The sequence below is a fragment of the Lepidochelys kempii genome, chromosome 7 (assembly GCF_965140285.1).
Source record: "Lepidochelys kempii isolate rLepKem1 chromosome 7, rLepKem1.hap1, whole genome shotgun sequence".
NCBI lineage: Eukaryota > Metazoa > Chordata > Testudines > Cheloniidae > Lepidochelys > Lepidochelys kempii.
Genome location: NC_136386.1, coordinates 33356599 through 33369763, shown reverse-complemented (window position 1 = coordinate 33369763; position 13165 = coordinate 33356599). Strand labels below are relative to the sequence as shown.

The following is a 13165-nucleotide window of genomic DNA, read 5'->3' as shown; positions in this document are numbered from 1 at the left end:
TTGACACCTTCCCCCCCCCCCCCCCCCGGAGCAGTGGGTGCCCATTGCTGGATGCCTGAGCCCCCTACTGGGGGTCTGAAACGCCCGGGCTAACTCCCGCCCTCCCCCTGTCTGAGCCCCAGTAACCTTGTCAGTGAGTCACGAACAGACCAGGCCAGAGTAACCCCCGCCCCCACGATGGTTAAAATGTGCGGGGCTGGGGGGGGGGGGGGCTGCTGCTGCTCCAGCGCCCGCGCCAAGAAACGGGTCACAGCGTCAAACCCACCCGCGCTGCCTCGGCTTACGCCTCTCCTTTGGCTCCGCGTGCAGCAGCAACTTCCGCTCGCCCCCGCGTAGGCCGCTTCCGGGCTTATACCCCGCCCCATTGGCCGCCGCCCCGACCAATCCGAGCTGAGTCCCCGTCTGGCTCCACGGCTGGGCGGGGGTCTGTTTCTAAGAGCGCACGCGCCGGGCCTTGGTTTTTTCAGGGCGCATGCGCCGCTTCGCCCGTCTGGCGGGGGCGGGCTCGCCCAGCAGGAGCCCCGCGATTGGTGGGTGCTGCGCTGAGGGAGAGCGTGGCTCGAGCAGGGTTGGCGTGATCCACTCCTCCGCGGAGAGGGGGGCTCTGGGGAGGCCAAAGGGTGACCAGATGTCCCGATTTTGGGGTCTTTTTCTTATATAGGCTCCTATTACCCCCCCACAGCCCCCGTCCTGATGTTTCACACTTGGGGCTGCCCCTGGGACCTCCCCCGAGCGAGGTTAATGGAGCCAGCGCTTCAGCCCCCAGGGCAGAGCCCAGCCTCGAGGATCCACGGGGGGGGGGGGGCGATTTCTAACCCCCATGGGTGCAGGAATCTCATGCGGGGGGAGGGAGGTTTAGCAGGGAGGGAAACGCCCTGGGGGCCGGAATGGCTGCAGGGGTCCTCCAGCCTGTGCCCAGCACGGGATGCTGCTGCTGGGGCTCAGAGCGGGCACCGCCAGCCAGGCACGGTCCCGCCTCGCATTCGAGAAAAACAGCCCCCCCCCCCCCCCCCCCCCCGTGCCTGAGCTTGGAAATGGAAGACCAGGAGCCTTGGGGCTAAACAACTGTACACACTTACACTGGAATGTCATGGTGACTTTACCAGCATCCTCGGAGCAGTACACCCTCCCCTTCCCCAGGTGCAGTAATGAAGCAAAGGTAACCTACCTCATGGAAGGTATTGTCCCAGTTTTACAGATAGGGAAACTGATGCACGAAGACAGGTGGTTTATTCAAAGGCACACAAAAATGAGGAGTCCTGACTCTCAGTCCTCTCTTCGTATTGAGAGATGGTGGTGAAAAGCCCCCTACCCCCGCCATAGATTGGGATGGGAAGGAATACACCCTCGCTCTCCCCAGGAGACATCTGCAGCCTCTACAATAAAAAATACTAAATGCAGCAAAAACTGTAGCCAAAAAAAGAGCCACCAGCCCACAACAGCTGTACCACGTCAGCCCCAGAGAGCATTGCTGGCAGATGGCTTCCTATTGCTTTCACAGAGGCTTTTATACAGGGATCCTTTCCTGTCATGCTCAGAGGCACAGCTAAACCCAGCTCAAACACTCCTGATAGGCAGGGACCCAAGCAAATTGCAGCACCCCAAGCATTTCTCCCTTCTTTGTGGTCAGAACCCAGAAGCAAAGTAAGCAAAAAACAAAGCTGAGGAAGGAAATAAACCAAAACATTATAATAACAAGATCCCTAGCCAAAGCAATACGATTAGGTGACGTTAACCGGCAGCTGAGACCAGTGGCGCATGCTTGAAAGGGTTTATTGTTGAAAATTATCTCGTGGTTTTGACCGATGGTGGCCCAACTAGATTTAATGCAGCAGATGACCGTTTTTCTTGCTTAGCCCTGGGAATTATAACAGCAGATATTGCAAGTAGATGCAACTGGAAAATGTGTAAGGAGGAAGGAATGGGAGTGATCATTTGCCTACACTTATTACTTTTCAAGGATGAGGTGAGTTGAAGGTAATGAAAAATGACCCCCCCTTGTATTTTCAGAAAGCTACCTGGGAACTATTTACAAGTAAGTTACTGATTTTGTGACTGTTCATTGTGAGAGTGATGACAGAGAATTTCAATGACGATGTAATAAAGGAATTATGGCTACTGTAGCTGTTGCTATTAAATAGGATACTGAAGTACATATCCCAAAACAATACCCTCCCTTCCATGGTAGAATGAGTTGTGCAAAATGATAGCTAAAGAATGGAACAAAGCTTATAAAAAGGCAAAAAAGACAATCAATAGTAGAGATCTAACAAAGTAAAAAAGTAATAAGGAAATAGCACAAAGCATTATTAAAAACAAACAACTAAAGAACAAAGACAAAGTTGGAATCCATGCTGTGGGCAGACAAACATGCCAAGACATCAGAAACATTCAGGCTAAGCCCTGGTCAGTCTACATTATAAACTTCGCTATAACTACATTGCTCAGGAGTGTGAGAAATCCACACCCTGGAGTGACACACTTATACTGACCTATCTCCCCGTGTAGACAGCGCAATGTCAGCAGGAGATCTTCTCCCATCCACATAGCTACCATCTTTCAGGGAGGTGGATTAACTTCACTGATGGAGAAGTTCTCCTGTCAGTGTAGTAGCGTCTTCACTGAAGCATTGCAGCATTTTAAGTGTAGACCTGCCTAAGGGCATGGCTACACTTGCAGATGTAGAGCGCTGTGAGTTAAACCAGCCTTCGGAGAGCACATTAGGGAAAGTGCTGCAGTGTGTCCACACTGACAGCTGCAAGCGCACTTGCAGTGGCATTGGGAGTGGTGCATGATGGGTAGCTATCCCACAGAGCCCCTCTTCCCATTCTGGTGCTGTGACTTGTGGGAAGGGTGCAGGGGGTGCTGGTCATTCTGGGTCCTGTTCCAATGCCCCGTGATGCATCGGTTCACATCCCAGCAATCCCTGTGCTTCTGTCCACATTTGACCCCATCTTTCAATGTTTTTTGTGCTGCACACTCTGGCTTCCCTTTCGGTCTGTGGGAATGGAGCCCGAACTGCTGAGGAGTACGCTGACGAGTCTCGCCAGCATGTCACATTTGGCAGTCGAGTTACTCCTTAAGATCCAAACTAACAGCGAGGACTCTGGCGATATTGATGCGAGTAACACATACAACACGAGACTTCTTGTGGCAGTCACGGACATGCTCACCACTGTGGAACGCCGGCTTTGGGCTCAGGAAACAAGCACTGAGTGGCGGGATCACATCATCTCGCAAGTCTGGGATGACGAGCAGTGACTGCAGAACTTTCGGATGAGAAAAGCCACTTTCACGGGACTGTGTGAGGAGCTTGTCCCCACCCTGCGGCGCAAGGACACGAGACTGAGAGCTGCCCTGCCCGTGGAGAAGTGGGTGGCTATTGCAATCTGGAAGCTGGCAACTCCAGACAGCTACTGGTCAGTCGCTACACAGTTTGGAGTGGGAAAGTTGACCGTTGGAATTGTGTTGATGCAAGTTTGCAGGGCCATTAATCACATCCTGCTCAGAAGAATTGTGATTCTGGGTAACGTGCATGATATTGTGGCTGGCTTTGCACAAATGGGTTTCCCTAACTGCAGAGTGGCGATAGATGGGACGCATATTCCACTGCTGGCACCAGCCCACCTAGCCTCCAACTACGTTAATCAAAAGGGGTATTTCTCAATGGTTCTCCAGGTGCTTGTGGATCACCATGGGCGTTTCATTGACATTAACATAGCCATGTCCCACGTCTCATTGGGACTGACAAAATAGAAGTTCTGATCATGAGAAAGCAGCTAAAAACATGATATGAAATGGAAGGGTTGCCGTAGAAATGCCCTTGAGTGAACAGGAATTCAAAAGTCTCGTACAGAAGAATGTAAAAGAGGAATGGCAAAAAAATTGGGGCTAATGAAAGAAGAGAAAGGAGATTTTTTGATTTGTGCCCTACAGTTGAGGATAAGGCCGTTCTTAAGGGCCTGACCTAGGACAATGAAGTGACTTTGTTTAGCCTGATAACTGACCACTGGGGCTTAAACAAAAATCTTTTTTGAATAAATAGACACGCACTAGATGGGCGGAAGAAACGAATCACCTGTGATGGGTACATAAGGGCTTTGATAAAGGCATTCTAATGTCTTAAGGCAACAAAAGTTACATTATTATTTAGTAAAAATAGCAGGGAAATGGGGCAGTGGCAGCAGGGCGTCGTTACATTACCCGAAGGGCACAGGGCAAAGCAAGACCGTATAAACCGCTGAGTATTGAGGAATCATAATTGCTGGTGGCGATGGACTATTCAGTCAAGTCTGCTTCACCATTAAAAACAAAAAAAGAAGAAAAACCCAGTGGCGTCTAATAGAGCAAGGGGAGAGGGTTGGGAGCCAGGACTCCTGGGCTCTATCCCAGCTCTGGGAGGGAATGGGGGTTGTGGGGGCGGGGGGGGGGAGAAGGGAGTCAGGCCTCTGATGAATGGTCCTCTCCAGAGCCGATGAGTTGACATGAAATCCCCCCCCCCACCCTCCTGAGGGCAATGAACAGGCCCAGATACCGTGGAGCTGGATAGAGGCGCGTGTGGGGATGGATGGAGGACTGATGCTCACCTGAGGCAGAGCAGAGGCTATGGCTCAAACTTTAAGGCCAGAAGGAACCAGCATGATACCTAGTCTGATCTGCACATTGCAGGGTACAGGATCTCGCCCCCCGCCCCCTCCCCATCATTTGCCCCTAACCTCTGGCTAAGTTACTGACTTTGAGTTACAGAGGATCCACAATTTACTCTAGTTCAAACCAGCAAGTGACCCATGCCCCATGCTGTAGAGGAAGGCAATAAACAAACAAAAACAAACCCAGGGACTAATGCCCCATGCTGTAGAGGAAGGCAATAAACAAACAAAAACAAACCCAGGGACTATCTGACCCAGGGAAAAATTCCTTCCCAACCCAATCAGTTAGACTCTGAGCATGTGGGGCGAGACCCGCGAGCCAGACACCTGGGAAAGAATTCTCTGTAGTAACTCAGAGCCCTCCCCATCTAATGTCCCATCACTGGCCCTTGGAGAGATTTGCTAGTATCAGTCATGGAGGGCCACACGCTATTGTAGACAGTCCCATCATACCATCCCCTCCATAAACTTAGCAAGCTCAGTTTGGAGGCCAGTTAGGTTTTTTGCCCCCATTGCTCCTCTTGGAAGGTTGTTCCAGAACTTCTCTCCTTGGATGGTTAGAAACCTTTTGACTAATTAGGAGCCAAACTTGTTGATGGCCAGTTTATAGCCATTTGTTCTTGGGTCCACATTGGCACTTAGCTTAAATAACTCCTTTCCCTCCTCTGATGTGTTTATAGTGAGCAATCAGATCTTCCCTCAGCCTTCATCTGGTTAGACTAAACAAGCCAAGCTCCTTGAGTCTCTTTTCCATTCCTTGGACTGTCCTAGTAGCCCTTCTCTGCACCTCTTCCCGTTTGAATTCACCTTTCTTACACACAGGAGACCAGAGCTGCACACAGTATTCCAGATGAGGTCTCACCAGTGCCTTGTACAAGGGTCCTAACACTTCCCTGTCTCTACTGGAAATACCTCGCCTCATTCATCCTTGGACTGCACTAGCCTTTTCCACGGCCCCATTATGCTGGCAGCTCATAGTCATCCTGTGATCGACCAATACACCCAGATCTTTCTCCTCGGGAGATGTCCCCAGCTTATAGGAAAAGCTCTTGTCGCTAGTCCCTGTGCACGGCCTTGCACTTTGCATTATCACATTTCATCCCATTTCTATGATTCCAGTTTTCAAGGCTGTTCAGCACCACCCTACAGCCAGAGCCCCAGGTGTAACCCAGTGCCACCGACCAACAGGATGGTGCCTACAGAGAACCCAACTCCTGTGTTCTCTCCCACTGGGGATGGGCAGTGGTTAGCGGTGGGGTGTCTCCTCCACTGCACTGACTGTCCCTCCCCCTGGACCCTCAGCTTCTCCCCCCTCTCATTCCCCCCATGTCCCTTCCAAGGGATTGTGGGGGATTTGGTTAGTTTAACTCCCCTGCTCCAGGATTAGTGTGTTAGGGAAATTACAGTGAACATTTAGCTCAGATTAATTCTCCCCCCATACACACCCCTCCCAGAGCTGGAGACAGAACCCAGGCATCCTGGTTCCCAGCCACCCCTGCTCTAACCCAGTAGACTCCACTCCCCTTCCAGAGCTAGGAAGAACCTAGGAGTCCTGGCTGCCAGCCCTCCCTCCCCAGACTCTCTGGTCTTGGCTGGGGGTGATGGGGGAGCGGGCTGTGCCCAGCAGGATAGAGGAGAAGGAAGAAGCAGTTCCAGATGGTATTGAGCCATGTGATGAAGAGGGGTGTACATCCAAGGCAGACAGGGCAAGCCGGGCACAGTGGTTTTCCCATACCCAGGACAAGGGGATGCCAGCCACCATCAGGGCCCCACCCCGCACCCTCCCTGTGGCCCAGGCCCAGCAATGCTGTCCGGCGAGGGGATCCGCACATGGGGGTGCTCACCTGAGAAAGGAAAGGATGAGTGCAGCACTGCAAGCTTCCTCCACAGCAGTGCCCCACCCAGGAATTTCCTTGCAAGAGTTATTAAAAAAAATAAAAATAAATAAACCACCACCACATTGTAACTGGCTGTCACGGACTCACAGATCGTGCCCACTCTTGGCCCCGTGCGGTCTGGGGGTGTGTGTGCCCCTTTCAGTGAGACAGCCCTTTTCCCAGGGGTCCACTCTCTCTTGGGGTTAAGCCCCTCCACCTCCTGGAGCCGCACCTCTCTGAGCCTTAGCACACCTGTTTCTTGCCATGGGCCCCACTTGCTCTGGACCCCAAGGGCCTCCACGCCCAAAGGGGATGATGCCACCCTATTCTCTAGACCGGAGTGACTCTCAGCCAGCGTAAAACAGGAGGGTTTATTGAGCGTTGAACACAGCACAGGAAACTCTCAGGGCCTCAGGCCTGGCCTCCCTCAGCACAGCATATCCAAGTCTCTCCTGCATCCAGGTGGGCTCTGCCTGCTCCTTCTCTCCAGCCCAGAGCTCCCCTGCTTCCCAGCTGGGCATCTGATATCACCAGCCCCAAGCCCTGCCTCTGTCCATTGTCTTCTCTCCAGGTACACAGGGTCGCCTGGGCCTCCTCTCTCTTCGCAGCCCATTGTCCTCCCACTGGCCAGACCCGGCTGTGACTCCTGAGCTGGGCCTCCGGGTCACAGATTACCAGTCGCTGGGGTCTCCATTCTCCACGCCAGTGGTTGAGCTCCCAAGTTCCCTCGCTGGTCCTCTGTAACAAACTCCCTCTCCCATCACCTTGTTGAACCCGTAGCACCTAGGGAAACTGAGTCCCTCCCCCCCCTGCTTGCCAACCCTAGGAAAGCCAAGCAAATCCCCCATAGAAAACAAGGAAAACAAGAAACTCCCCCACTTCGTCACACTGGCATTAGGAACTTTTTACCTATATTGGACTGTGCAGATCCTGGATTAGAACCCAGGAGTCCAGGCTTCCAGTACCCCCTGTTCTAACCTATTAGACCCCCTCCCTTCCAGAGCTGTACCCCTCTGGGAAGGGAATTTTCAACTCCTTGGGCCAGGAGGTAGGAGTGACCATAGGGCCCAGATACCTGGTGGCCTTTGCTGCTCCCCTGGTCTGTGAGGCTGGCATTGGCCTGGCTCCGGGACAGGCACAGGGTCCAGGACTTACCCCCTCCTGGGCAACAGCTCTTAGCAGCTTCTGGGTAATTCCTGGGGGTGGGGGGATAGGACACAGGAGGGCAGCTTGTTTACTCTGAGGGTACTAGGTGTCTACCCATCCCCATCCAGCCCAGTATCTCCCCCTCCACTGCCCACTCTGGGTCACACTTGTGGGCCATTCCATGGCAGTGTCTCCCCTTCTCTGTTGCCCAGATCCAACCCATGGGATCAGCCACCCCTGTATCTCCCCCTCCCCCAATGAGATCAATGGGCTCATCCAGCCCATATTCTCACCCCCTTCCTGGGACAAAACAATGGTACCAGTACCAGCTTGGCACCCGCACTCCACATGCCCATGGTCAGTGTCTATTCTGTACAGTTTCATTTATTGATGCATGAAGGGAGGTGGGGGGGCGGGGGACACAACACATTGTCCATTGAGGTTACCCAGAGGGGCCGTCAGGGGGCGCCGATCTCCCATCTGCCTCGTTGTCCGCTTGACTCAAGAGGGGGGGGCCCACAGACAGTAGCCAGGCCCAGCTGGTCACGGCTCAGGATCTCCAGCCGGTCATCGTCCTCATTGGAGGGGGAGGCAGGGGCTTGTGTGGGGGCAAAGAATCGGACAAGGCTGTGGACCTCACGCAGCTCATAGATGGTCTCCAGGGCCAGCAGCATGGCTAGGAGCCCCAGGAGAGGTAACCTGGGGGCGTGGGAAGAGATGATGATCAGGGTGCTGAGATGGGATTTCTCCCCTTTCCTCTGCAGCACAGCTCCCCTACTGACCCCACTGCCTCCCTGCAGCACAACACCCCCTACAGAGCCCCACCCCATCCCTGCAGCACAGCGCCCCCTACAGAGCCCCCACCCTGCCCCTGCAGCACAGTGCCCCCTACAGAGTCCCCACCCTGCTCCCTGCAGCACAGCGCCCCCTACTGAGGCCGCCCATGTCCCTCCATGCAGCACAGCGCCCCCTACAGAGTCCCCACCCCTTCCTTGCAGCACAGCGCCCCCTACTGAGGCCGCCCATGTCCCTCCATGCAGCACAACGCCCCCTACAGAGTCCCCACCCCTTCTTGCAGCACAGCGCCCCCTACTGAGGCCCCCATGTCCCTCCCTGCAGCACAGCGCCCTTACTGAGGCCCCCATGTCCCTCCCTGCAGCACAGGGCCCTCTGCTGAGCTAGTCCCCCCACTCTCTGCAGCACCGCATCCCCTAGTGACTGCCTGGAGAATGGCTTCACAGGTGATGCTGATTTTGTAGAGATGGCGCAGTGAGGCAGGGCTGCTGTGACCTGGCACGTAGTCCCCAAGTCCGATGGTGCTGAGTGAGATGAAGCAGAAGTAGACGGACTCCAGGAAGTTCCAGCCCTTCTCCAGGGCCCAGAAGCAGAGGGCTGGCAGCAGGATGAAAAGCCCCAGCACACTCAGTCCCATGGTAGCTGCGTGGCCCAGTGCTGCGTGGCCAGGAGGGATGCCCCAGTGGGTGTGGAGATACTGAACAGGCCGGTGGCTCAGCAGCCCCATGAGTCGCTGCAGAAGACAGGTGGCCAGGAGCAGAGTGGCTGGGAGTCCCAGGAGGGTGTAGAAGATGCAGAATACCTTCCCCCCATCTGACAGGGGCACCGTATGGCCATAGCCTGGGGGAAGAGAGTCAGTGGGGAGGGGGATGGGGTGGTGCCCTCCCTCCCAGCCCGCAGGCCCCGCTCCCCCACCCTGGGCTCCCTTCGCCCCCCCCAGTGCCCCTCCCTCCCAGCCCGCCCCCCCCGCTCCCCGACCCTGGGCTCCCTTCGCCCCCCCCAGTACCCCTCCCTCCCAGCCCGCACCCCCCCGCTCCCCACCCTGGGCTCCCTTCGCCCCCCCCAGTGCCCCTCCCTCCAGCCCGCAGCCCCCCGCTCCCCCACCCTGGGCTCCCTTCGCCCCCCCCAGTGCCCCTCCCTCCCAGCCCGCCCCCCCCGCTCCCCCACCCTGGGCTCCCTTCGCCCCCCCAGTGCCCTCCCTCCCAACCCTCCCCCCCCGCTCCCCCACCCTGGGCTCCCTTCGCCCCCCCAGTGCCCCTCCCTCCCAACCCTCCCCCCCCCGCTCCCCCACCCTGGGCTCCCTTCGCCCCCCCCAGTGCCCCTCCCTCCCAGCCCGCCCCCCCCCGCTCCCCCACCCTGGCTCCCTTCGCCCCCCCCAGTGCCCTCCCTCCCAGCCCGCACCCCCCGCTCCCCCACCCTGGGCTCCCTTCGCCCCCCCAGTGCCCCTCCTCCCAGCCCGCACCCCCCCGCTCCCCCACCCTGGGCTCCCTTCGCCCCCCCCCAGTGCCCCTCCCTCCCAGCCCGCCCCCCCGCTCCCCACCCTGGGCTCCCTTCGCCCCCCCCAGTGCCCCTCCCTCCCAGCCCTCCCCCCCCGCTCCCCCACCCTGGACTCCCTTCGCCCCCCCCAGTGCCCCTCCCTCCCAGCCCGCCCCCCCCCCGCTCCCCCACCCTGGACTCCCTTCGCCCCCCCCAGTGCCCCTCCCTCCCAGCCCGCCCCCCCCCGCTCCCCCACCCTGGGCTCCCTTCGCCCCCCCCAGTGCACCTCCCTCCCAGCCCGCAGCCCCCGCTCCCCCACCCTGGGCTCCCTTCGCCCCCCCAGTGCCCCTCCTCCCAGCCCGCCCCCCCGCTCCCCCACCCTGGGCTCCCTTCGCCCCCCCCAGTGCCCCTCCCTCCCAGCCCTCCCCCCCGCGTGCCCCTCCCTCCCAGCCCTCCCCCCCCCGCTCCCCCACCCTGGGCTCCCTTCGCCCCCCCCAGTGCCCCTCCCTCCCAGCCCGCCCCCCCCCGCTCCCCCACCCTGGCTCCCTTCGCCCCCCCCAGTGCCCCTCCCTCCAGCCCGCCCCCCCGCTCCCCCACCCTGGGCTCCCTTCGCCCCCCCCAGTACCCCTCCCTCCCAGCCGCACCCCCCGCTCCCCCCCCTGGGCTCCTTCGCCCCCCCCAGTGCCCTCCCTCCCAGCCCGCACCCCCCCGCTCCCCACCCTGGGCTCCCTTCGCCCCCCCCAGTGCCCCTCCCTCCCAGCCCGCCCCCCCCGCTCCCCCACCCTGGGCTCCCTTCGCCCCCCCAGTGCCCCTCCCTCCCAGCCCTCCCCCCCCGCTCCCCACCCTGGACTCCCTTCGCCCCCCCAGTGCCCCTCCCTCCCAGCCGCCCCCCCCCCCCGCTCCCCCACCCTGGGCTCCCTTCGCCCCCCCCAGTGCCCTCCCTCCAGCCCGCCCCCCCCCGCTCCCCCACCCTGGGCTCCCTTCGCCCCCCCAGTGCCCCTCCCTCCAGCCCGCAGCCCCCCGCTCCCCCACCCTGGGCTCCCTTCGCCCCCCCCAGTGCCCCTCCCTCCCAGCCCGCCCCCCGCTCCCCCACCCTGGGCTCCTTCGCCCCCCCAGTGCCCCTCCCTCCAGCCCTCCCCCCCCGCGTGCCCCTCCTCCCAGCCCTCCCCCCGCTCCCCCACCCTGGACTCCCTTCGCCCCCCCCAGTGCCCCTCCCTCCCAGCCCTCCCCCCCCGCTCCCCCACCCTGACTCCCTTCGCCCCCCCAAGTGCCCCTCCCTCCCAGCCCGCCCCCCCCCGCTCCCCCACCCTGGGCTCCCTTCGCCCCCCCCAGTGCCCCTCCCTCCCAGCCCGCAGCCCCCGCTCCCCCACCCTGGGCTCCCTTCGCCCCCCCCAGTGCCCCTCCCTCCCAGCCCGCCCCCCCGCTCCCCCACCCTGGGCTCCCTTCGCCCCCCCCAGTGCCCCTCCCTCCCAGCCCTCCCCCCCCGCGTGCCCCTCCCTCCCAGCCCTCCCCCCCCGCTCCCCCACCCTGGACTCCCTTCGCCCCCCCCAGTGCCCCTCCCTCCCAGCCCTCCCCCCCGCTCCCCCACCCTGGACTCCCTTCGCCCCCCCCAGTGCCCCTCCCCCCCAGCCCTCCCCCCCGCTCCCCCACCCTGGACTCCCTTCGCCCCCCCCAGTGCCCCTCCCTCCCAGCCCGCCCCCCCCCGCTCCCCCACCCTGGGCTCCCCGCTGCCAGCTCCGCCGGCGCCCCTCACCCCGCCTCGGGCCGGCCCTACCCGTGGTGCTGAGGACACTGGCGGCGAAGAAAAGCGCCGAGCTGAAGTCCCAGTTCTCGTCGTCGGAGACGTTGCCCAGCGCGGAGACCCCGGAGCTGTCGGCGCCCAGCACCCGCTCCAGCAGCCGCTCCAGGCCGGGCTCCGACACGCAGCCCTGGTGCTGGCGCAGGAAGCCGGCCCTGGCGCCCCGCAGCGCCTCCCGGAGCCCGGCCTCCCGCGGCGCCTCGACGCCCGCGAAGACGGCGGCGCCCAGCAGCAGGAAGAGCCCGTAGGAGCCCAGCAGCAGCCAGTAGCGCCAGGGCCGGGGCACCGCCGGCAGCTCCATGGGGCCAGCCGGGCCGGGCGCAGGGGACTGGGGCAGCGGCCGGGCTGCTGCTCCCTGGCCGGGCCCCACCTGCCGCAGGTGGGGCTGCCTGGCCCCGGGCCAGGCGGGTGCAGCCGGTTCCTGCCGCAGCTGCTGAGCTGGGGGTGTTAACCCTTCCGGCGCCGGCCTGCCCGGATCCGGCCTCTGCGGAAACCCCCGGAAGGGACCCTGCAGTCGGATCGACTCCCTCAGTGCCCTGAACCCAGAGAACCAGCCCCCTGGGGAGGCTGCGAGCCAGGACACCTGGGCTCTACCCCAGCGAGGGGAGGGGAGTGGGGTCTAGTGGTTAGAGCAGGACCTTGCGAGCCAGGACATCTGGGTTCCACGCCTGGCTCTGCTGCTGACCTTGGACAAGTCTCCCTCATTCAGTGCCTCAGTTTCTCCTCCCAGCCGGTGCCTCGTCAGACTGGGAGCTGTTGAGAGCAGAGGCTGTTTCTCCCTGTGGGTCTTTGCAGCAGTGGGGACCCCAATCTCTGCCAGGTGCTGCACAGACCCCCCCAGGGAGAGCAGCCCCTGACCTGAACAGCTCCAGCCCCAGTCAGATTAGACAAAACCAGGATCATTCCCTATTTTACCGATGGGTAGGGTTGCCAGCCCTACCGGCATTGGCATTGATCTCCTGGTAACTATTGGAAGCAGTGGAGCAGATTGTAATAGGTAGGGTACAATTCATGACATTACATCGTGTGTGTGGGGGGGGGGGGGGGGGGAGTCTCCTGGACTAGCTTCGGTCAGAGTTTGCAACCCTGCAGATGAGGGAAACTGCAGCGCAGGGGAGATGCGGGGACCCACCCATGATCCTGCATAACATCGGCAGCAGAGATGGGATGTGAACTTAGGTGTGCTGCTGCAGCCCCCCAACCACAAAACCCTTCTCTGCTCCCCGATTACGGGCAAGGTTCTTCTGCACAAAATATCCAGCAAATTTCAGAGACCCCAGCATACAAACGGTTAACCCTTGAGTGCCCCAAACGGGGTGGGGAGGACTGACTGGGGGGAGGGAGAGTCTGCTCCCAGCAGCTGCATGGGGGTTACAGGAGGTCAGAGCAGGCATGTGTCTGGCTAGGCTATTGAAAGTGGCCGG

At 60.3% G+C, this 13165-nt stretch overlaps 1 protein-coding gene across 1 annotated transcript; it reads right to left on the bottom strand.

Annotated features, from left to right (window-relative positions):
* Positions 1-6885: 6885 nt before the first annotated feature.
* On the bottom strand, positions 6886-12272 carry KCNK7 (potassium two pore domain channel subfamily K member 7). Its single transcript, XM_078853939.1, is given in 5 exon segments — positions 6886-7264; positions 8119-8178; positions 8180-8366; positions 8906-9307; positions 11718-12272. Coding segments are annotated over 5 exon segments (1041 nt in total). The 5' UTR covers positions 12043-12272; the 3' UTR covers positions 6886-7197.
* Between the last annotated feature and the right edge of the window lie 893 nt (positions 12273-13165).